The following is a 24,791-nucleotide window of genomic DNA, read 5'->3' on the forward strand; positions in this document are numbered from 1 at the left end:
GTAAAAATCAATTTTGGCCTAAATCCGGACCTGTCCCAGCATCCTCTATATCTTTGACGCCGTCTCATCAGAAGCGTCGCCACTCTCGGTTGTTCCACACTCCCCAATCCATACTTTCTGTGGTTTTCCACCAATTTTACCACTTAAAACCGTAAAAAACCATGAACGACAAACTGTTTTGGGTGATTCTTTTGTTCAACATGTCTGTGGTTTACATCGGTGAGTTTCAATTTCTTTTCAGGCTTTTTACGTTGATTAATGGAGGTTTAAGCTTGAAAATTAATGATCAGAAGTGTTTACCATTGTTACGGAGTAAACTTTCTCAATTTTAGTAAAAGGAAATTCGACATTAGCAACACCTACAGATGAAGACGAGGACGACTGGGACGAGGACGAGTCTTCGGAAGTAGAGGATGAGGGCAATAAAGTGTATAAAAATCCGAGAAATTCGCCATCGACTTTATGTCCACGTGACGAGGAACAGGCCACTTTACTGGTTGTAACTTGGTTTAGTGTTGAATTCATTATAAATGACCAAACCGTGTGTTTAGGGCCAAAAGTGTTTGAGAAAATGCTCGTCGGACGAGGATTGCAAGAGTAAGAAAAAGAAGTGTCTGTGCGATGGCGCTTGTGGAATGTCCTGCATTAAACCAGGTAATTTACAAACAAATAACAGACCGATCGAGGAAGTGAGTTCTCTACATTTTTGTATCTAATAATTGCCATGGGGAAGTTGTACAGGGTTGTCAAATAAAACGTTGTTTTGGTTACATTTTGGTAAAAAAATCCACCCTATAGCTTACACACAATCAAAGATGACCCCTGTCAAACCAGACAGTCCTTTGTTGGTTTTGGCTTAGAGTGTCCCTTTGACGTTTTTCCCTCTGGCGCTGTCACTACAAATTTGTTTTTAGATAGGGAATGTCCCGAACCTGAGACAATCCAATCAGGAAGCGTAACAGCGAGTGGTCGGTTGTTTGGGGCCCGTGCATCCTATTCTTGCGAGCATGGCTTTCATGTGGTGGGCTTACAGAGTCGGACTTGTCAAGCTGACGGGCAATGGGCCGGACAGGCCCCTGCTTGCAAACAAAACAGTGAGTTGTTTTACCCCAAGAAATCCAGTTTAACAAAGATTTTTTTTCCCAAGTTTACTGCCTGTCGCCCCCAACTATCGATCACGCAAGACATAATGCTCTGCCGGAACAAGCCACTTTTGATCTGGACTCCACCTTACAATACTACTGTCATACTGGTTACGTCACAAATGGATTCCCCAGGGCTAAATGTTTAGCTATTGATGGACAGGCGTCTTGGTATGGACCGGACATATCTTGCGAACGTACGTTTAACATAACTTCACTAATCAGTTCACGACACGTGACTGCATTAATAATCGTACTTAAACTATAAAACCCGCTTTAGACATCAACATTTCATGGATAGAAGTGGCGTTTCAAGATGTACTCCCTCTGGTGTTCAGTTTTGAAAACAGTTTCGGGCATTCCAGCTGTCATTTCTCCCTTTGTTTACATTAATTTTGACAGTGACAGTGTCATATTATTTATAATGTTAGGTTAGAAACGTGTTGCCCGATTTTAGTTCAACTGGCGCTGCAAATCTTAACTTGAAACGCCAATAGATCCAACAATGTAAACAGATTTGACGGAAAGTGGTGTTTTCAGCGCGATCGTGTGGTGCTCCTACGGAACTTTCGCACGGATGGCACGCAGGCGAGTGCTACACTTTTGGCTGTCGGATTACGTATCATTGCGCTGAAGGGTACGAACTGGTCGGTCGTGGCGACAAGTTCTGTCAAAGTGACGGGACGTGGACACCGAAAGAGTTGCCAACTTGTGTTCGTAAGCAGATTTCATATATTTCATTCATTTTCATCAAGTCAACTGGGCTGTTTGAATGTGACCGATTAGGTACCAAACTACACAGTCTAAACTAAACTTATCTGAGCTGTCCTTAAACTCAACTTTGCCGTACCTACTGTATCACCTTCGCCATCCTTAAGTAAGCAGTAAGCCGAATTAAAAATAAACAATATACTTGTAGCACTTTCATTCATAGTTTGACAAATAAGCGCAAGCCGCAGTAAGCAGCAAGAAATTAATCATTTTGATTTCTTACTTTGCTTCTTACTGCTTCGTGCATCGTCGGCTGCCTGTTTCGTCCATTCGTGAGTTTTCGAATTGTCATTTGTCAAGTATCCGATCTTTTCGGGTTTTCACTTGGCTTACTTGCAGCTACTATAATAGAATAGTTATCGACAAAATCCATTTTCCGTAAAAATCAGCAAACATTCAATAAATAGAATAGAAATAAAAAATTCTAACCAAATTTATATTGTAAACAAACAAATAAACTGTCAAATAATCTGTAGTCTGTCAGTTTACTAACGTCAAAGCGTCGAACTATGAATTATGCGGAGCGGCTACTTCTTACTACTACTGCTTGCTGCGTGCCGCTTACTTCTTGCGGAATTTACGAATCCAGCTTTATTCATATTTGTCATCATTTAGATCCTTAAAGTCCTCTGACCCTTTAGCCGCCCTAAAGATTGTGTGTGTTTCATTAACCGGTCGATGCTGCGTAGTTGTGACGGCTGTACAGTGTCCACCTCCGGAAAATCCCCGTCACGGCAAAGCGATTTACACTTCGTGCTCGTACAACTCGGTGGTACGGTACGAGTGCAAGTACGGGTACACTTTGGTCGGGGAGAGTACCAGACGATGCGGTGCCGATCGGAAATGGAGCGGCATGCAACCCAGTTGCAAAGGTTTGTAAAACTTATTATTTACTACATGCCAGAGGCCTCTACGACTATTTTGAGAGTTCCATAGACCTCTTAACGCTACTGAGAACCTTCCGAAACATACCAGAGCCTTCTACAAGTGTCTTAAACCTTCCCATAAGTTTTTTTAAACTGCCAGAGGCTTCTACGACCATTTTGAAAGTCCTATAAACCTCTGAATGCTACTGAGAGCTCCAAAGCCGTCTATAGCTGTCTTTAATTTTCCCAAAAATGTTTTAAACTGCCAGAGGCCCCTACGACTATTTTGAAAGTTCCATAGACATCTAAATGTTACTGAGAACCTTCTTAAAAGTGCCCTAAGGTTTCACAAGTGTTTTAAAACCTTTCTAGAATCGTTTTGTGTTGTTAGAGGCCTCTAGGATCATTTTGAAAGTTCCATAAATAATATCCATAAATAATATTTTTTTTTTGGAACAGAAATCAATTGCGGACACCCAGGTCGTTTATGGAACGGCTGGTTGGAGAATATCGAGGGTGGTACCGGATTAGGTGCGTCCATAATATTCAGATGTCACGAGGGGATGCTTTTGGAGGGCAACTCCTCCACCGTGTGTCAGATTGACGGAAAATGGCGGTACCCGCTACCAAAATGCTTAGGTTGGTTCGCAATCTGAATCTATACTCATATACAGGTGCGGTAAATCCAAAAGTGACCATAGGAAAACCGTGTAACGGACAGAAAAACGTAGATAATTGCATGCGAGGGAGGAAGACAGAAAACGAAAAAAATATCAAGTAGGCCATATTTTTAGCGCGCTGTTGCCAAACGCCGTAAGTATTCAATACCCTCGACAAACTTACTTACGGCGTTTGGCAACAGCTCGCTAAAAATATGGCCTACTTGATATTTTTTTCGTTTTCTGTCTTTCTCCCGCGCATGCAATTACCTACGTTTTTCTGTCCGTTACACGGTTTTCCTATGGTCGCTTTTGGATTTACCACACCTGTATGACATAATAGAGGAAAATTACCGTGGTTCCATGGGTGGTCCAAGCTTGTTAAAGGCCCCTGAAGAACATTAAAAAAAAAACTAAGTGCGCCGCTGTCAAACGAACCACGCCCAAGTTAAAGTTTACATAAATAAAAAATGTATGAATTAACGTACAAATGGGTCTTCAGAAATGCTTTTCAAAAATGGTCACGTGACCTACAAAACAACCTTAAATATAGTCAATGTGACCTGCAGCAATTCCAATTAATCGTAAAAAGGATCACGTGATTGCACGCCTGTCATTTTCGAACTTTAAGAAGAAAAAACAATTATTTTCAAAAAAGAGTTATTTACGATCAAAGTGAGTAACTGTATTTTACTACGACAACTTTGACGAGTTAGTTCAGTTCAAGCTCGTGAATTTTTTTGCCTGAGTATTCGTTCACCCCGGTCTCAGTACCCTGAAACTGGTGTGTAAACCTAGTCAGTCTAGTGCAGAAGAACATTCTGAACATTTTTGGTCTCTTTCGAAAATTCCGTAATTTTAAATATTCTTTTTATTTATCAAACTTATTGATGATTACTACTTTTTGAAGCACCGTGTGTGGTACCTCACGTGAGCAAAGGAAGAGTGATTTTACTATCGGCGAATGATACGGCGCCCACATCTACCGTGGTGACCCACGGTGAAGTGTTGGCAGTGGATTGTGACCCAAAATACGAATTTATCTCGGCCAATGTGGACGTCACTTGTAATAATGGCACTTGGACTCAGATGCCCAAATGTGAACCTGCCATGTAAGTTAAGAGGTGTTGATTTCAGGGTTGGATTGGATAATTTGTTTCCAGGTGCCAGAACCTTCCCAAATCACCAAAATACGGAATGGTGTCCGCACCGGACATGAAACACGGAATGAGAGCCAAATTTAGGTGCAAGGATGGTTACGCTCTAAAAGGTCACGAGTATATTGAGTGCTCTTTTGGTGAATGGAATGGCACGATACCACGTTGCGATGAAGGTTTTTGATTTTTGACAATTTTCTGTAACTTGACTGAATAATTTGTATGTAGTGTTTTGCCCTTATCCTGGACTAGTGCAAAATGGTAAAATATTACTGGTGGGCAATATGGGATTGTACGATTATCGTCCTTATGTGAAAAAAGTGGCTAACAACAAACAAATTATGTATGATTGCGACAAGGGTTACGTACTGTCTTCTGGTCCTCCAGGGGCTACGTGTGTAGGGGGTCACTGGAGCCCCCAAGAACTCCCCAAGTAAGTGACTGAGACCGAGGAAAGTTCACTAATAATCAAAAAAAAAAAAAACAAACAGATGCTCGGCAGCTGAACATCCCAAGTTTCGATTCAACCTGAGACGACGACGATCTGTAACCAGTTTTGTTGGTAACGGGAACTTATCGAATGGTTACAACGCTGAATGGGACAAACCGTTGAGCAGGAAGCCCAGACAGATTAAACGCATTCTGAAGATGTTTCAATGGAAACGGTTTAAACGAGGGCTTAAGGGGGGCGGAGGCAGTAGAGCCGTGGGCACTTCCATTCATAGAGGAGGAGGATCATCTGCTGGCAATGTTCGGTAAATAGAACATAATTGTACTCAGGGACACTTTAACAGTAAGTTGTACTAAATAGGAGAGGTAACAAAGGGCGTAACGATGAGGACGATATGGACCTGCCAGATCCGGACAACGACATCACTTCCCTGAAAAAAGGAAAGATGCACAATCAGAACAAGACCAAAGGGGGCCCTTGTGAGCCTTTACAAAACGAGATTTACGTTAATATCGAGTTTGTTAAGCACGGTATTTCGTTATTTTTTAACGGTTGAACTTTGTGGTGTTAATTTTTTTGTGTAGGAAAAGATCAAGATGAAACCTTCGGTTCGGGCACCGTGGTGCGTATGGCTTGCGGGAAAGGTTACGAATTGAATATGGCCGAAAATAAGACAGCTAAATGCGTAAAAGGCAGATGGAAGCCCGAAAAACCTACATGTAACATTAGTAAGTATATGATTATGTACCCCAGTAAGCAAAAGTTTCTTAAGGAGGTCCCTAAGGAGAGGATTTCATAGTATAAGTCCAAGTTCTAGACACTTTAAAGAGCATTAAAGGTTCTCGAATACTTTGGAGCCATTTGGAAACTTTTAGACGGTTCTAAAATTTTTTGGAAGCTTCAGAATTGATTAATTGCAATTCAGAAACTATGTCAAGTGTCATTCAGTTTAATTTTTAACCTAAATTGTGTTATTTTTTTCATAATATTCATTGTGTTATAAAAGTATAATTTATTAAAGTGCATTGGAGTTGGTAATTTTATTCACAGATAAAGTTTTTTTTGTGGAATTGCTTTTGAATGTTCTGAACTTCATTTGATGGTTTCTGAATTTAAATTGATTTTTTCCGAATTACACTTAATGGTTTCTGAATTGCAGTTCCTGAATTACCTTTTCTGAATCTCACTTGGCCTTTTCTGAATTATATTCGGAAATGGTGATATCTTTTAGACTAGTTGAAGAGCATTTGTCAAGCCTTAGAGTGTTTTAAAGGTTTTTGGAAGCTTCTAGACCGTTTTGAAAGGCTTCCTGCTTTAGAGGCTTTTTGGAGTTTCTGTACTGTTTAGACTACTTTAGGAGCATTTGGAAGCTTTTAAATTGCTATAAAAGCATTCGAAAACTGTTTTGAAAGCTTCTAGACTGTTCTAAAAGCTTTTGAAAAGCTTCCGGCACCTTTAGAAGCATTATTTTGGAGTTTCTGTAGTGATTTGAAATCTTTTTAGACTACTGTAGGAACATTTGGAAAGTTTCTAGAGAGTTTAAACAGCATTTAAGGTTTTATACTGCTTTTAAAGCACTTGAAAAGTTATGGACGGTTCTAATAACTTATGGAAGCCTTTAGACTGTTCTAAAAGCTTTTTGGAAATTTTTAGACTATTTTGGAAGGTTTTCGACTGCTTGTACTGTTTTAAACTGCTTGAGGAGCATTTTTAGGCAGTTTAAAGAGTATACTGAAGGTTCTGGAATGCTTTAGAGGCATTTGGAAATTTTTAGACGGTTCTTGAATCTTTTGGAAGCTTCTAGACTGTTGACACACTGTATTATACTTCCCTGGTTCTTTGATGTCATTGTTTGCTATCAGTTTTTGTCTTAAATCATACAAAAAAGAGAATTTGTCTGTACCTAGTTCCTTGCTACATCCCAGAAACCGCTTTCGGCATCTACAAACTGCACAAACAGCTCAACTACAACACGAGTCTAGATGACACGCCCTTAAATAGTACCACGCCGATTCAAAATGGTCAGGTGGTGGAGTTTAGTTGCGAAGAAGGCTACGAAGTGCTGGGTTCCAGTAATATGCGATGTTACCATGGCGAATGGGCGGTTACTCTATTTCCGGAATGTTCACCTGGTAATTGGTTTTTACTTTTTTTGACAAACTTACCGTAGCAACTGGTTGTACAGCTCCGTGTTCCTTACCGAAAATCTACCACGGTCAGTACCTGTCGGGCTACAGGGCCGGGTTGACCATAGCAAACGGTTCATCGGTGATGTTTCAGTGCGACAAAGACTACCTACCAACCGGAGTACAAATCGTAGAGTGTCTACTAGGTTCGGAGGTGTTTCTCTTAAGACACCTTGGTTTATGATGTTTGTTTAGGGGATTTACTGCCACGAGTTCCCGGGTGTCGTAAAGAAGGTGAACCTTATCCTGAAACTCACTACTTGGGCGGTAAAGACATTATAAGGGGTGGGGATATCACCCTAATTGAATACGGACGTTCGAATGGAAAATCTTGTGGACCACCTGCAAAGTAACAATTAATATTTAAGGTCATTTTGGATCTATACAGTTAACATTTTTCCCATCGAGAATGACGTCAATCAGGTGAAAAAATACGCATGTCTTATGTGATTATACGTAGAAATTAATCAATTTTGATGACCCTGTAACTCGGTTATGAGCTACAGGGTGGTTTTTTTTACTGGTTGGTAGCCCAAGGTGTGCTCTCTTTTGATCATCCTGTACAGTGGCAACCAAATTTGTCAGTAATAACAAAATGGCGTCTAAAGTGACAATGGCAGTAAATTTCCAAAAAGTTGGTCAACTTTGATCACCCTGTAACTCGGTTATTTGATGAGCTACAGGGTGGTTTTTTTTACTGATTCGTAGTCCAAAGTGTTCTCTTTTGTCGACTCTGTAAGCGCCAATCAATGTCCCACAAAAAAGTGCTTAAAACCAATATGGCGACAAAGACAGTAAATTTCAAGAAATTAATATAACCTAGGTATGTCGATATTCAACTGTTTTCGAGAAAATAACGGTTGAAAGTTATAACATGTTTTATTGAAAATAATGTTCAATTATAATAAAAAACAGTAATTAAAAAATTAAATTAAAATAATTATTTTTTTATTATTAAATTAAATTCCTAATTTTAGCTAAATTTTCGTGCACTTTTTCCAAAAATTGTCTTTTACTTGCTTATTTGACAGTTGACGATCAAAAGTGATTGAAATTGAAAAATAGCTCAGATCGTAAGCTTTCCAAAAATATGCCCATTTAAGTTAATCGTTGGCACCGTTTGGCCGCTAGAGGGCGTCAAAGTCGAGCTTCACAAATCTTCAAAGTGATTTAACCACTTTTGCTTTAACCGAAAATAACTCAATTATTTTTAACAGTTACGACAAAATGTCACTGAAGGTAAATTATAGTCCAGACCAAAGGCTTTTCAACGGTGTATTCAAAACAATCATTGGTGTGGTAGTTTGACCGCTAGAGGGCGTCAAATTCAAGCTTGCTTTTAACACAGTTTTTGAGATAATAATTTTTGAGACACCCTGTACTCAGCCGCTAATCTGAGACACCTTATATCACCTTGACGTTCATTTTGCCCTAACTGTCACAGTTTTAGGGATGACCTGGAAATTATGTCAATTTTGACAGTTTTCAGTGTGTGGCACCTATAAAAAATTACACTTTACGTCATTTTTGTATCATTAACCTGAAGGAATTTACTAGGGAAAGTTTTTTTTTCTTTTAAAAATCTCTAAATCAATTTAAAGGTGCCACCCTTTAAATTGTTTAACAGTTTTTGTTTTTAATTTTTCAAGGACAAACAGTGACTGGCACCAAAAAAGCGCATAGAAGTTAAAAGCTGCATCCCCTCTAGGTGAGTTTGTGATAAAAATTTCAGACCTCTAATTTAAAAGAGTTCCTGAGATATTTCGCAAAAACTAAGGTTAACTTTGACGCCCTCCAGCGGCCGAACCGGGAAACGTTGCCGTGTTTGCTCAACGTCACGTGCGAGCACCATTCATTAGCTTTCTTTTGTTATATGGCTCGTATATACAGGATGATTCAAATAAGCGGGTTATTCACGATTTTCTGGAAAAGTGCACGAAAATTTCGTTCAAATTAGGAATTTCTGCTCGATTTGAGGGTTGGTCAAGGCTGCTAGAGTAAAAACAGTTGAGTCTCGATACAAACATTTTACATCAAGTAGGCCTAGAATTTGACGTAGATTCCAAAAATCGAATCAAAAGTTTGATTTGTTGCTCAAATTTGGGACACCCTATATATTAATGGATTAACTAGGGAAAAACAAAATAATAAACCAATCGACATATAGGATATGCTATATAAAAAATATCCAGAAATTTACGTAGAATTCATAAATGCAATAAAAAATAGGGGTTCTTATTTGGAAATGTCAACTGGAAGGGCGTAGGTATTTCAACTTTGGGACACCCTGTATATTTAATTTTAAAGATGACGTCATTCTCAAAAGGTAAAAATCCAATTATTTATGTATTGTTACGTCATTTAGCTTGTCATTAGGTTTGTTCGCAGAGGTAATCTTCAACTAGTAATCAGACAAATAGATACATCTATTGGCTACAAGTCAGAAAACGTCATAGTCACGTGAGCATTCAACCAATGAAACTAGACATTTCTTGTTTCTGAGTTGGAAACCAGTCACCAACCAGCCTCTGCGAACAGACCTATGGCCTACAATCAGTTGTGTTCGGTTTGTCCTCCCTAGACCAATCAGATTAAAATTTGACAGTTTTATCACGTGACACTCCATTGTGTACGTTTAGTAGATCCAAAATGATCCTAAAAACAGACAGAATTAATTAAAAAGTAAACGTAAAATGTCATTTTGACAGGGTACGCGGTTCGTTAGTGTATCGAAACGGTGAACCGTTGATAGACAACGAACAGAACTTTCCCGACGGCAGCGAGGTGATGTTCAATTGTATTGAGAGTATTATGGGTGAAAAAACCACCTGGAAAATTGTCTGCGAAGACGGTAGCTGGATTGGACGTTCCTTAAACTGCGGTACTACCACATATTATAGAAACTGAAATTGAACGGGAAAAATTTAAATTTGCGCGATTTAGATGAGTTAATTGCCATGCAAAACATGGCCAACAACAGTACCTGCCTGTTTCGCAACCAAGAAACCAACGTAATTTCGTTTTATAACGATCAGGAGATCAAGGAAGATTCGATTGAGTTTCCTGCCGGGGCTGTTCTGGTGTCCAGATGTATTGATATTGGAAAATACGCAATGGTTGGTGAGTATCTTACCTTTTTGTATTCATCTGGTGAGTTTGATTAACGAAATTTCCTAGGACCAAAAAAACGAAGATGTATGGGAGGCGAATGGGATGGACCGAAACCAGTCTGTTTCGGATTGAACCAGGAAAACGATTACTCAATGGAGAAGCCTCCTACCATTCTGTTTCGTCATCATTCTGGCCCTATAGGTATTAGATATTATTTCCTGAGACAGTGGTTGTCAAAAGAGGATTCTTTCTTTCTTCAGTAGATTGGCAATAATTAATTTTGTACCTAAATTGAGTGTTTTCAGCACTTTTAACCTTCTTAAACCCTTTACAGCTCAATCGAATGATGGGAAACTGATCGTTTTTCCCGGTACCACGTTGCATATGGAGTGTTTGTGGATGAGACGTTTTGGAGTGCCCAAATGGAATGTCAGTCATGATCATAAGTTAGTTCTTGCAATTCATTGTTACAGAATGATTTTAAGAAGTGTTATGGTTGTTAGAAAATACCAGGAGGGTTGGACTGAGGACGAGGGACGCGATTCAACCCTCGAATACCGACTCACGATCAATGAGGCCACTAAAGAAGATTCCGGCTTGTTCACTTGCATGACACCAGCTCGGTACACTCATTCAGTTGAGGTGGTCGTAGAAGGTTGGTTTTTGTGCAATATTTACTATTTTCCTTAAACGTTGTAATTTTAGCGGTTAAATGTCCCACCGTACCACAAAGACGTCATCTAATCGCCAGTACAACAGGAACGGATATGAACACGGTGGTCAAGTTTCACTGCTCGAACGGTAACGCCCTGATCGGTACTCCCGAGATCACGTGCAGACCGTCTGGAAACTGGAGTGCACCATTTCCAGTTTGCGAAAGTAACGCCCTCTCTCAACTTTCTTAGCTTATTAGAATCGCATTGACAATTTGTAGGTATCGAATGCGGTGAAGTCGGCCCTAATTTAGGGTCTCACCTGAAAGTGCTGGTGGTATCTAGGGAAGTAGGTGGAAAAGCGGTTTTTAGTTGCGATTCTGGATTCGGACTCAGGGGAAATGCGGAAACCGTTTGTCAAGCAAGCGGCGATTGGGCCAGTCCCTTCCCCACTTGCGAAGGTTCGTCTGTTATTGCTTTAGTTGCACGTCATCAACGAACCTGAACTGGAGAATAACTGATCCAATGTCAGAACACAGTATAGACTGTGTAGATCCTTCTGGCACTTTTTAGAAAGTTCTCAGCCGCACTTAATTTTCAAAATGGTCTTAGAGGCTTCCGGCAATTTAAATCAACTCTGGAAAGGTTTAAAACACTTGTAGAGGCCTCTGGGACTTTTTAGAAGGTTTGAATTAGAGTTATGACGTGCAATAAAAGTTATAACAATTAGACTGTAGTGGTTTAACTGCCAAATTATCCGTAGAAGTGCACTGCGACGAGCCTAGAGTACCAGAAAATGGATTTATCCAAGGATCAGGACCGTACAAAGCCGGCGATGTCATACAGTTTAATTGTAATCCGGACTTTATGATGGAGGGTGCACCGATAGTGATTTGCCAGGAAAACTCCAGATGGAGCGGGAAAGTTCCTAAATGTATGCTAACCTAACCAGAAATTCAGCTTTTGGGTAAAAATAGCTGTGTGTGTGTAGGTGTCCAGGCCTGCTCTTATCCGGGCACCACGATCAGCGGTCGAATGTCAGTTGTCAAGTTCTACTATAAAATCGGGGAGAATATCACGTTCACCTGCGACGAAGGGCTCACCCTTAAGGGCGCGGCCGTGTTGAAATGTTTAAAGAACGGTAAATGGTCGCACGCCATCCCTACTTGTCTTAATGCTGACGGGTTGAGAAAAAGGGACGTACATTTAGGGTAAATGCGACTCATCGTTTTGGATCCGACCTATGTTTAGATCGTGAACGGATTATACGGTTGTGGTTTGTCTAAGAAAAAAAGCTATTTTTTATGACAATTTATACGAACTGTTGGTGTTAAAGCAATACCGTAGTTGTAGTGTTTTTTTATGTCATTAGATAGGAAATTTAATGAGGATTCCAAATATGTGCTTAAAATAGTCATTTTCTTACTTCAAGTAGGTTTTATAGGCTATTTTGTCCCTGACTGTTTTTCAAAATGTGTTTCAGGCAGTTCAAATTTTGACCCCTTTTTTCACCCTGATTTTACTGTCATTAGGAAATTTAATGGAAAACAGATATTTTCCTACTTCAAGTGGCTTTTATTGGCGATTTTGTCCCTGACTGTTCTTTCAAACTGTGTTTCTGGCAGTTCAAACTTTGCCCCCTTCTTTCTCCTGTTGGTGTTAAAGCAATATCGTAGTCGTACACGTAGCAATAACATAGATCATATCAATAACCTGTTTGGGACAACCATATTGATGTTTTAACAGTAACTTGTAAGGGTTTTTTAATCAAAAATCTCTATCAGATGTTAACAATTAAGATTTTATGAATAGTACTAAAGTTAGTTAATAAAAATTACACTCCTCTTAGAAATATTGTAACAAAACACCCTTAGGAGACTGAAAAAAATAAAAATGGCGTCGCGTCACTCGTGTTCTGACAAAACAAGACGAACCTCTTGTGAGTCATGTCAAATGTCAAAACACTATCAATTGTCAATAATTATAGTTCTGTCCTTTGCTAACCTTAAAAACACACTGATGCCATCTTGCCGAATGCTGTCGTACTCTCGTAAAAAAAGGTATTGATAATGGGGTCGCCTACCATAGTGGAATGAATGACACTTACTTAGTAAAAACAAATTTATTAATCAGCAAAGTATCAAATTACAATAATACATCAGTTAAGATTTTCTTTAATTACTATTGGCAGTTGAATTAGTTCTAGTAATCACACCCCGTCTAAATTTACCATCATAACGACTTAAAGATCTGGCTGAAGGCACTTTACTTGTCAAATTCACTTCCGACAGTTCGGTGACCGTAAGCGGAACAACTGTCATTACCGCAGCCTCCTGCGAACGATTTTCACTCTTTTGTAGAGTGTTGATCAGGCTTTGAATGCTCAAACTGTCCGTTGATCGACCCTGTTTGTCCGATGACGCTCCAAGTGCCGTAACGTTGGGTGGTAATTCTTTGTGCAAATAAGCCACTGGCCAGCGTCTTGGTGGTCCAAAACCACCTAGAAAAGTTCAAATTAACTCAAAACTACCCCAAAATTAAAACCCTAAATTACTACGTTTTATTTCAAAATAACCGACAAAAAACCAATTTAGATGGGATTTACCTGGTTTTGGAGGGTTGAGAAACTCCTCGTTAAAGTCCTGCTCAAATTGAGGCTGATTTGGACCTGTGAGGCTGTTTTGGTAAGCTGGAGGATGCACAGGACCATCAGGTCGGTCAGGCCTAAATCCAGAATTATGAGGTGGAGGTGGTAACCCTGCTGAAGAGTCCCATGGTCCCCTATTACCATCGAAACGGTCCAGAGAGTTGTGGGAGTAAGGGTAGTACTGGTCGCTGCATTTCCTCCATTGCGTTTTTGATGGTCCCACATAACACCTGATCATATAAACTAGTCAAAAGACTAAAAAAATCGTAAAAAAATTACAATAATTTTCAGAATTATTTTCTCCGAAACCAAATGGAGTACAACCCTGATTTTTTTACCAGACCTGGCCATGGTAGTATTTAAAAAAAATTGCACTAATGTAACTCAATTGGCAGGGCCGTATTGGAGAAAAATCCAACTTAGTGTCTTATGAACCTAAAGTTACAGATTTTTTTTCTCCAGAACTAGTCACAAGTCTGTAAAGAAAATTACCAACTTACCAAGAATATGAGTAACCATTGGACAGACCACAGTGATGCTCAGGACTGCAACAATAGTCCCAACTATCCTTGCCACCGCCTTCTAAGTTACAGTACCAGAACCCAGCCTGGTGGTTCTCCTGGCACTCGGTGCCACGTTTACAAGGCCAACCACTTACACTGTAAACCTTCCACACATCCAAAGGATTGTCTGTTTCATTCCAAAAAAAGTCAAAGTTAACTTTTCCTTAAAACTGCAATTTAAATTACCTATTCCACGATTTCCAGAAGGAACCAGTGCGTTCCCAGATTCGCGTGGAGGCTGCAAAGCTGCGTTCGCACATTCTGGCTTTGAATTGTCCCAGGAAAACATCCACGTATTTGGATCGTGGATGAAATCTACGTTTGGTAGTAGATCTCTCTGTGTTATGTCGGAGAGTAGACAGTTTGGTCCGTTTTTCGGTCCGTCAGTCCTGAAATATTCACGAATTTCGAAAATAGCGTGAAAATCAGTCAAAAAACTGGGCCAAATTGATGACTTTAAGGATCTTGATTTTCCTACTTTTTTCTAGTTCCGACCCTGTGAAAACCATGGATGATTTTCGAGTATGTTATAGTCCACATTATGCCGGACAATTCACACAAAAAATCAGGTCGATAACTCGTTTCATTCCTGAGATATAATTCAATTTCTCTCAAACTGGCTAAAGCTGGGTTTATACAGCGCACAACACTTAACACTTGCACAATACCGCATAGAAAGAATTTATAACTTTGAATGCAATTTTTATGCGAAAACAGCTGACGCATGCGCAAAATTTTGTAATGTCATATTTTGACATCCGCCGTCCGTCATCCGTCATTGTATTGCGTTATTGTTTTGTTTATGAATTTGGATTGTTCCAGAATTGTGGTTTGTTGTTGATTTTGTATTTGTGGTTTTTTGGTCATTTAGTGCAATAAAAACAGTGGAAGTGTCTACGGAAAAAACAGAGTTTAGTGGTAAAAATTATCTAGACCTAATCAGTTTCTCTTTACATCAAGAATTTATTCAACAATTGCAGATGGAACCTTGGCAACAATTGGGCCTTCTACTCTTGATGGGTGCTGCAGCTAGTCAAGAAAAGGAGAATATGGAGGTTTAAAACGCGACCCATGAATAGAAAACGCAATGAACATAGTGTTTTTGTAAAAATAGTTCAGTTTGCAGAAAAACATGATACAGAGCAGTTTTTCAAATATGCGCGTATGACTCCAGAACTGTTCCATAAGTTATTAGCTCTTGTGGGGCCATTCCTGCAGAAAGACAAGACAACAAATCCAATTAGCCCAAAACAACGTCTTGCCCTCACTCTGCAGTAAGTATATTCTCAATTCCAAATAAAAATGTGTAGTATTGCCAGTTTATGTGCAATACATGATAGTATCTGTGCTTGACATGATTGACAAATGGCAAGTGACAGAAAAATAACATTTCACATTGCAATGACATTTATCACCTGTTGTCATAAGCTTTTTTCATTGGTTAAAAATTATATGTTGTGCCACTGTATAAACCCAGCTTAACCAACACTTTAAAAATCAATATCTCCAAAACTTGAAGAGTTAAGAGTCATAAGTTTTGACAATAGTACTGAGGCAAAATTCAGCTTGATTTGAAGCCCAAAGTTCAGTTTCTCCTAACAAGTATAAACCAGTAAAGTAGTAAGTACTTACTGAAAACTTAAGGTCATGCAACTAAAAATTGTGCTCTCCCTAGCCTTAGAGCACTCCATTTTGCAGTCCAACTCGGTGGGTACCTCCAGGTACTTCACGGTGGCTTCCTCGAGCAGTTTTGAGCCGGAACCAAAACCTACATAACACACTAAAACCGCCAAAGTGAACCAAATCGAATCCAACTTCCAAGTACCTACTTTGATCTAGTTGGGCACCCGGGTCGCTGAAACCGCCATTCTTGGTACCGCCAGGCCTGGGTTCGCACCCGTGCCCATAACTAGCTCTGTGGTAAATCTCGAAACCGGGTTCCGGCACAAAATGGTACTTTGGGTTCAGTTCGTGTGACGGCCAATCGGTCAGCTGACAATTGTCAATGGCGCCGCCAATCGCGGGCGAGCCGTACCGGAAACTGTACGACCTACAGACGAACCGGTAAGACCGGAGACATTCGATTTGACAGTCGACGGCTGATTTGACAGTTAACGAGTCGCACACCACCGATTGGTCTAGACGTTGGCCGCTGCGCACGCGCCAAAAACAATCTACAACCATCGAGGTGTAAAAGATGTCGTTTAGCTGAGACAGTTAATTAATAGTGTAAACAGTACAAATATTTAAATCCGGCTCTGCGAAAACCATGAAGTACTCAATTTTTGGCCAAATTATAGCCCAGAAAGTGCCTAATAATTCACCAAAAAAAATTACTTGGATAGCTCATCTAGTTCCTAAAATATGGACTAGAGATTTCTGTCTTGTCTCTAGAGTGTCAAATTACAGCCAGAATACTTCTGCCTGTCTTTGAGCAGTCAAATCTGCTGTCTATGTTTGGGTTGTCAAAACCAGTTTTGGAATCACTTTTGAGTGTCAAATTAAAGACAACAGGCTTTTTCATGCCTGTGGGTAGTCAAAAAGGCTTTAGATTTGTTTAAATATCTTTAAAGTGTCAAATTGAAGTTAGGATGTTTGTCGATGCTTTTGGACAGTCAAAAATGCTGTTTTAAGATTTTAGAGTGTCAAATTGAGACGGTAATGCTTGACACTGTGTTCAGGAAGTCAAATAATTTGCTTGACAACTTTTTGTTGTCAAAACATTAGCTAAAAACACTAAAGCATCCAAAAATGCTTTTTGAAAAACGTATTGTCCATGAAACTATAAAACAACTGACAGTTTGGATCATTTTTGGATCATGAAGCTATAAAGTGGAGTAGACTTACCACTTTCGTCTCTACCCAGAAAATTGTGCGGATCCACGCATTGTTGCCGGTTGTTCATTGTGTAAACGTCAAATTCCCTGTCAGGCTCCAAATCCGTGTAATAATCCAGTTCTTTATAGTTTCTTGGGCTTAGGTAACAGTTGTCGATTGGTGCTTGACGACTTGTATATCTGCATATTTATAATTTGTCATTTTCTTCGCTTGTTGGCCAGTTTAAGCTCGAAAATCCTACCTGAAAGCGTAGGAAGAGCAAGAAAAGCTCTTTTCCACCACGCACAACAGCTCACACTCGTAAATATCGGCGACTGTCAGTATTTTCCTTATGACCGCTTTGTGCAGCCTGAAACCGGATGCGGAACGCAAGGAACATTCTAGAATTGCAGTTTTTTTTAGGTTAGTTTGTCCAGAAAATTCGTTTTGGAGTGGTTTTACCGTCTTTTTGACGGTTGACAAGAGTGTTTGGAGGTTCTGGAGGCAGTATGGCATTGTCCAGGTCTCCTGATTGATCGTGGTACGGTGGAGAAGGTAGGGGAAGGTATGAACCCTTTGGTTTGTACCTGAAATAGTTTTTTTTGCGCTTTTTCTTGAAACATCCCGAAATTTAGTCTGATTACATCAAAATTGCCTAAAATGTGCTCTATTCACTTTGACAAGCTGTCACTCGGTAATTTTGACAGTTACAGGGTGGATTTTTTACTCAGTTTGTAGCCTAAACTATGTATTTCAATCACCCGGTATAACATCCACAATACCAATTAGAATCAACCAGCGTTTTCTCAAGTTTTAGACAGATTACATCAAAGTTGCCTAAAATGTGCTCTATTCACTTTGACAAGCTGTCACTCGGTAGTTTTGACAGTTACAGGGTGGATTTTTTTACCAGTTTGTAGCCTAAACTATGTATTTCAATCACCCGGTATAACATCCACAATACCAATTAGAATCAACCAGCGTTTTCTCAAGTTTTAGACAGATTACATCAAAGTTGCCTAAAATGTGCTCTATTCACTTTGACAAGCTGTCACTCGGTAATTTTGACAGTTACAGGGTGGATTTTTTACTCAGTTTGTAGCCTAAACTATGTATTTCAATCACCCGGTATAACATCCACAATACCAATTAGAATCAACCAGCGTTTTCTCAAGTTTTAGACAGATTACATCAAAGTTGCCTAAAATGTGCTCTATTCACTTTGACAAGCTGTCACTCGGTAATTTTGACAGTTACACGGTGGCTCTTTTTACCAGTTTGTAGCCTAAACTATGTATTTCAATCACCCGGTATAACATCCACAATACCAATTAGAATCAACCAGCGTTTTCTCAAGTTTTAGACAGATTACATCAAAATTGCCTAAAATGTGCTCTATTCACTTTGACAAGCTGTCACTCGGTAGTTTTGACAGTTACAGGGTGGATTTTTTACTCAGTTTGTAGCCTAAACTATGTATTTAAGTGGGATTTTAGCTAACGTTCAAAATGGCGGAAATAGAAATTTTGAAAAAAAAAACTCACCCAATCGGTTTATCTTCTTGGAACCGGTTTAAACCCCAGTAATCGTAACGGTCCCTTTTACCAAAACCTTGGTACTCTAGAACGGCAGTACCAGTACCATAAGAACCTCCGTACTGTCCCCAATCTTGCGGTAGTGGGGGTTGTTTTGGGGGTCTTGTAGGGATGTAGTAATTACGGCGAGGGTTGTCGTACCTACAGTCATTAGAAAACACGTTTTGGCTTAAATTAGGATATTTCGTGATAGGAAATTTAATGAGGATTACAAAAATTTACTTAAAATTGAGATTAGATCACTCCAAGTGGGCTTTATGGGCAATTTTGTAACCGACTGTATTTTAAACTGTGTTTTGTGCAGTACAAACTTTGACAGCATTTTTTTTCTTGACAGTACCCAATTTTTTTGTGTTTTTCTAGGTTATGGGATAAGAAATTTAAGTAGAATTCCAAAAATGTGGTTAAAATTATGATTAGATGTCTCCAAGTGGGTTTTCTGGGCAATTTTCTCACCGACTGTCCTTTAAACCGAGTTTTTTGCAGTACAAACTTTGACAGCGTTTTTTTCCATGACTGGACCCAATTTTTTAGTGTTTTTTTAGGTTATGTGATAGGAAATTTAATGAGGATTCCAAAAATATACTTAAAATTGAGATTAGGTCACTCCAAGTGAGCTTTATGGTCAATTTTGTAACCGACTGTATTTTAAACTGTGTTTTTTGCAGTACAAACTTTGACAGCATTTTTTTCCTTGACAGTACCCAATTTTTTTGTGTTTTTCTAGGTTATGGGATAAGAAATTTAAGTAGAATTCCAAAAATGTGGTTAAAATTATGATTAGATGTCTCCAAGTGGGTTTTCTGGGCAATTTTCTCACCGACTGTCCTTTAAACCGAGTTTTTTGCAGTACAAACTTTGACAGCGTTTTTTTCCATGACTGGACCCAATTTTTTAGTGTTTTTTTTAGGTTATGTGATAGGAAATTTAATGAGGATTCCAAAAATGTACTTAAAATTGAGATTAGGTCACTCCAAGTGGGCTTTATGGGCAATTTTGTAACCGACTGTCCTTTAAACCGAGTTTTTTGCAGTACAAACTTTGACAGCGTTTTTTTCCATGACTGGACCCAATTTTTTAGTGTTTTTTTTAGGTTATGTGATAGGAAATTTAATGAGGATTCCAAAAATGTACTTAAAATTGAGATTAGGTCACTCCAAGTGGGCTTTATGGGCAATTTTGTAACCGAATGTCCTTTAAACCGAGTTTTTTGCAGTACAAACTTTGACAGCATTTTTTTCCTTGACAGTACCCAATTTTTTTGTGTTTTTCTAGGTTATGGGATAAGAAATTTAAGTAGAATTCCAAAAATGTGGTTAAAATTACGATTAGATGTCTCCAAGTGGGTTTCTGGGCAATTTTCTCACCAACTGTCCTTTAAACCTAGACTTTTGTAGTACAAATTTTGACAGCGTTTTTTCCTTGACTGTACCCAATTTTTTAGTGTTTTTTTAGGTTATGTGATAGGAAATTTAATGAGGATTCCAAAAATGTACTTAAAATTGAGATTAGGTCACTCCAAGTGGGCTTTATAGGCAATTTTGTAACCGACTGTATTTTAAACTGTGTTTTTTGCAGTACAAACTTTGACAGCATTTTTTTCCTTGACAGTACCCAATTTTTTTGTGTTTTTCTAGGTTATGGGATAAGAAATTTAAGTAGAATTCCAAAAATGTGGTTAAAATTATGATTAGATGTCTCCAAGTGGGTTTTCTGGGCAATTTTCTCACCGACTGTCCTTTAAACCGAGTTTTTTGCAGTACAAACTTTGACAGCGTTTTTTTCCATGACTGGACCCAATTTTTTAGTGTTTTTTTTAGGTTATGTGATAGGAAATTTAATGAGGATTCCAAAAATGTACTTAAAATTGAGATTAGGTCACTCCAAGTGGGCTTTATGGGCAATTTTGTAACCGACTGTCCTTTAAACCGAGTTTTTTGCAGTACAAACTTTGACAGCATTTTTTTCCTTGACAGTACCCAATTTTTTTGTGTTTTTCTAGGTTATGGGATAAGAAATTTAAGTAGAATTCCAAAAATGTGGTTAAAATTACGATTAGATGTCTCCAAGTGGGTTTCTGGGCAATTTTCTCACCAACTGTCCTTTAAACCTAGACTTTTGTAGTACAAATTTTGACAGCGTTTTTTCCTTGACTGTACCCAATTTTTTAGTGTTTTTTTAGGTTATGTGATAGGAAATTTAATGAGGATTCCAAAAATGTACTTAAAATTGAGATTAGGTCACTCCAAGTGGGCTTTATAGGCAATTTTGTAACCGACTGTATTTTAAACTGTGTTTTTTGCAGTACAAACTTTGACAGCATTTTTTTCCTTGACAGTACCCAATTTTTTTGTGTTTTTCTAGGTTATGGGATAAGAAATTTAAGTAGAATTCCAAAAATGTGGTTAAAATTATAATTAGATGTCTCCAAGTGGGTTTTCTGGGCAATTTTCTCACCGACTGTCCTTTAAACCTAGACTTTTGTAGTACAAATTTTGACAGCGTTTTTTTCCTTGACTGTACCCAATTTTTTAGTGTTTTTTCAGGTTATGTGATAGGAAATTTAATGAGGATTCCAAAAATGTACTTAAAATTGAGATTAGGTCACTCCAAGTGGGCTTTATGGGCAATTTTGTAACCGAATGTCCTTTAAACCGAGTTTTTTGCAGTACAAACTTTGACAGCATTTTTTTCCTTGACAGTACCCAATTTTTTTGTGTTTTTCTAGGTTATGGGATAAGAAATTTAAGTAGAATTCCAAAAATGTGGTTAAAATTACGATTAGATGTCTCCAAGTGGGTTTCTGGGCAATTTTCTCACCAACTGTCCTTTAAACCTAGACTTTTGTAGTACAAATTTTGACAGCGTTTTTTCCTTGACTGTACCCAATTTTTTAGTGTTTTTTTAGGTTATGTGATAGGAAATTTAATGAGGATTCCAAAAATGTACTTAAAATTGAGATTAGGTCACTCCAAGTGGGCTTTATAGGCAATTTTGTAACCGACTGTATTTTAAACTGTGTTTTTTGCAGTACAAACTTTGACAGCATTTTTTTCCTTGACAGTACCCAATTTTTTTGTGTTTTTCTAGGTTATGGGATAAGAAATTTAAGTAGAATTCCAAAAATGTGGTTAAAATTATAATTAGATGTCTCCAAGTGGGTTTTCTGGGCAATTTTCTCACCGACTGTCCTTTAAACCTAGACTTTTGTAGTACAAATTTTGACAGCGTTTTTTTCCTTGACTGTACCCAATTTTTTAGTGTTTTTTCAGGTTATGTGATAGGAAATTTAATGAGGATTCCAAAAATGTACTTAAAATTGAGATTAGGTCACTCCAAGTGGGCTTTATGGACAATTTTGTAACCGACTGTATTTTAAACTGTGTTTTTTGCAGTACAAACTTTGACAGCATTTTTTTCCTTGACAGTACCCAATTTTTTTGTGTTTTTCTAGGTTATGGGATAAGAAATTTAAATAGAATTCCAAAAATGTGGTTAAAATTATGATTAGATGTCTCCAAGTGGGTTTTCTGGGCAATTTTCTCACCGACTGTCCTTTAAACCTAGACTTTTGTAGTACAAATTTTGACAGCGTTTTTTTCCTTGACTGTATCCAATTTTTTAGTGTTTTTTCAGGTTATGTGATAGGAAATTTAATGAGGATTCCAAAAATGTACTTAAAATTGAGATTAGGTCACTCCAAGTGGGTTTTATGGGCAATTTTGTAGCTAGAGAGGCCAGTTTTGTAGTATTTTTTCTCCTTTTTCTAATGGCGTTTTAGTGAAATTTATAAGAGTTCTAATAAAAAAGTTACAATCATTCAAAAATTACAATTTTGGCAATTTTTTATTTTGCTCCACTAGGGATATTACCCCCGCAATATAATGCAGAATAACATAACCAAACTTCACTGAGCTCACTATATTTTTTTCACCAGTTTTCATACTGTCAAAGTCCCCATTTATTTTAATAGTTACAGGGTGGTTTTTTTTACCAATTTGTAGCCTAAACTTTGCGTTTTAATCACCCTGTATAACATCCACAATACCAATTAGAATTAACCAGCGTCTTCTCAAGTTTTAGACCATTAAAATTGCCTATAATGTGTTTTATTCACTTTGACAAGCTGTCATTCAGTAATTTTGACAGTTACTGAGTGCTATTTTAATCATCCTGTATCAGGTCTACCATACCAAAAGGTCCTAAGCCACTTAAAGACAAAATTTAAAAAACCATGCTATATCTACCTATAATTGTGACCATACTGCCATCCAGATGGCGTTTGGTCGCGGGGATTACCACTTTCTGGATATTTCCGGTCATAATCCAACTGGATAATCACCGGGAACCGTTTCGGGTGAGCGGGGAGGTAGGGAACCGTTCTGTATGGTATTCCAGGCCGATTATCGTATCTATCTACTGTGGTGTGTTCGTTGTGGTGGTGACTGTGACTGCTGTGTGATTCGTGTGAGTGATGGTATGAATAGTCTGAAAAAAACAGAACAAAAAAACTCAAAAATCGTTTTAATTTTGGTTTTATTGCAATTTGCGTCTAAACTTAACAATTTCGAGTACAATTCATCCTAAAGGCAGTGCTTAGCTATGAAATTCACACAAAAAAAAATTGATATAATAATAGTTTAAGGAAATCTGATACACAAAACATCCCAAACAAACCTACCTCCTCTACGATTTTCATAGTTTGGGATTGATGGAGATGGCAACCTTGCAGGAGGGTTTACATAGTCATCCTCCCATCGGTCTATTGGTCTTAATGGTCGACCTAAGTCTGTGGGTCTTCTATCTGTAAGATAATTATTTTGACGAAAAATTAACCAAACACCCTGTAACTTATTTATTTTTCCTACTAAATCGGTTAATAGTGCAAAGTTACCGTTCAGTTGCTGAAATACACAACAACACTTTTTTTACCATGACAACATCAGGAAAACAATCACGCATCACTGTGATACCAGTCAATGCATCTCAGCTGTCAAAAATGACATTTCCTGCTTCAGCCATAACTTCAGAGCGTAATTGAGTGCCAATTTGCGTGAGTATAATTGAGTTTATTCATTAATTTGTATTGCATTATGTTCTTATGGCGCATAACGTGTTGTTTAGTGGAAATCAATCCAAATTTACTATGGCCACTCTAGTTTTACTCTCTACCAAAATACTTATTCATGTAAACCTTCAAATTGTCAAAAACTCTTGTCTGGATGTCTACGTAGTCAGAATCAATTCTTGTTGTCTTTAAATTGTCAAGTTAAAGCCAGTAATATGTCTAAAAATTGTCAAAATAAAGGATGTCTTGACATTGTTAGAATTACTATTGAAAGTCTTTCCATATCTATAAATTGTCAAATTATTTATGTCTGTATATGTCTTCAGATTGTCATAATTTAACTGATTACGCTCTATTCATTTTGACAAGCTGTCAGTCGGTAATTTTGACAGTTATAGGGTGGCTTTTTTCACCAGTTTGTAGTCTAAACTATGTATTTCAATCACCCGGTATAACATCCACAATACCAATTAGAATCAACCAGCGTTTTCTCAAGTTTTAGTCTGATTACATCAAAATTGCCTAAAATGTGCTCTATTCACTTTGACAAGCTGTCACTTGGTAATTTTGACAGTTATAGGGTGGCTTTTTTGACCAGTTTGTAGCCTAAACTATATATTTCAATCACCCGGTATAACATCCACAATACCAATTAGAATTAACTGAAGTCGTTTCAAGTTTTAGACTGATTACATCAAAATTGCCTAAAATGTGCTCTATTCACTTTGACAAGCTGTCACTCGGTAATTTTGACAGTTATAGGGTGGCTTTTTTCACCAGTTTGTAGCCTAAACTATGTATTTCAATCACCCGGTATAACATCCACAATACCAATTAGAATCAACCAGCGTTTTCTCAAGTTTTAGTCTGATTACATCAAAATTGCCTAAAATGTGCTCTATTCACTTTGACAAGCTGTCACTTGGTAATTTTGACAGTTATAGGGTGGCTTTTTTGACCAGTTTGTAGCCTAAACTATATATTTCAATCACCCGGTATAACATCCACAATACCAATTAGAATTAACTGAAGTCGTTTCAAGTTTTAGACTGATTACATCAAAATTGCCTAAAATGTGCTCTATTCACTTTGACAAGCTGTCACT

General features: G+C 38.2%; 2 protein-coding genes and 1 long non-coding RNA gene across 8 annotated transcripts in view; 2 read left to right on the forward strand and 1 right to left on the reverse strand.

Moving 5' to 3' along the window:
- Position 1: 1 nt before the first annotated feature.
- Positions 2-12,978, forward strand: LOC145737935 (sushi, von Willebrand factor type A, EGF and pentraxin domain-containing protein 1-like). Its single transcript, XM_081992768.1, has 26 exons — positions 2-219; positions 333-496; positions 552-654; positions 915-1,094; positions 1,148-1,339; positions 1,683-1,859; positions 2,603-2,785; positions 3,239-3,418; positions 4,349-4,550; positions 4,602-4,771; positions 4,824-5,028; positions 5,087-5,350; positions 5,407-5,576; positions 5,631-5,774; positions 6,954-7,178; positions 7,232-7,378; positions 7,428-7,581; positions 9,941-10,113; positions 10,176-10,352; positions 10,410-10,544; positions 10,678-10,789; positions 10,847-10,998; positions 11,049-11,222; positions 11,278-11,457; positions 11,760-11,930; positions 11,988-12,978. The coding sequence occupies exons 1-26, from the start codon at positions 162-164 to the stop codon at positions 12,209-12,211; spliced, it is 4,416 nt and encodes a 1,471-aa protein (XP_081848894.1). The 5' UTR covers positions 2-161; the 3' UTR covers positions 12,212-12,978.
- A 125-nt stretch (positions 12,979-13,103) lies between these two features.
- The window catches only part of LOC145737938 (uncharacterized), a 116,405-nt gene continuing 104,717 nt past the window's right edge, over positions 13,104-24,791 (reverse strand). For 4 of the 6 annotated variants that reach the window (XM_081992777.1, XM_081992775.1, XM_081992776.1 and 1 more), the window contains exons 10-21: positions 23,300-23,422; positions 22,866-23,106; positions 18,568-18,759; positions 17,486-17,610; positions 17,286-17,424; positions 17,054-17,223; positions 16,036-16,380; positions 15,839-15,986; positions 14,393-14,595; positions 14,144-14,333; positions 13,602-13,873; positions 13,104-13,496 (exon numbers count right to left, since the gene is read on the reverse strand). In XM_081992777.1, the coding sequence (XP_081848903.1) occupies positions 13,171-13,496; positions 13,602-13,873; positions 14,144-14,333; positions 14,393-14,595; positions 15,839-15,986; positions 16,036-16,380; positions 17,054-17,223; positions 17,286-17,424; positions 17,486-17,610; positions 18,568-18,759; positions 22,866-23,106; positions 23,300-23,422 (2,474 nt within the window). In that variant the 3' untranslated portion in view covers positions 13,104-13,170. The remainder of the gene's footprint in view (positions 13,497-13,601; positions 13,874-14,143; positions 14,334-14,392; positions 14,596-15,838; positions 15,987-16,035; positions 16,381-17,053; positions 17,224-17,285; positions 17,425-17,485; positions 17,611-18,567; positions 18,760-22,865; positions 23,107-23,299; positions 23,423-24,791) is intronic. The other 2 variants (XM_081992778.1, XM_081992779.1) reach the window with 2 other exon arrangements.
- Positions 14,980-15,480, forward strand: LOC145737968 (uncharacterized). The gene is made up of 2 exons (XR_014180538.1): positions 14,980-15,124; positions 15,187-15,480. It is a non-coding gene; the product is annotated as an uncharacterized LOC145737968 (long non-coding RNA).

The sequence above is a fragment of the Ips typographus genome, linkage group LG14, assembly GCF_016097725.1.
Source record: "Ips typographus isolate SLU linkage group LG14, UJ_Ityp_2.0, whole genome shotgun sequence".
NCBI lineage: Eukaryota > Metazoa > Arthropoda > Insecta > Coleoptera > Curculionidae > Ips > Ips typographus.

Bases quoted from the DNA above. Each gene is read 5' to 3' on its own strand.
- LOC145737935 (XM_081992768.1), top strand. From the start codon at position 162: ATGAACGACAAACTGTTTTGGGTGATTCTTTTGTTCAACATGTCTGTG. The intron at 7,379-7,427 runs GTTCGGAGGTGT...ATGTTTGTTTAG, and splicing joins AATCGTAGAGTGTCTACTAG to GGGATTTACTGCCACGAGTT. The intron at 11,931-11,987 runs GTATGCTAACCT...GTGTGTGTGTAG, and splicing joins GAGCGGGAAAGTTCCTAAAT to GTGTCCAGGCCTGCTCTTAT.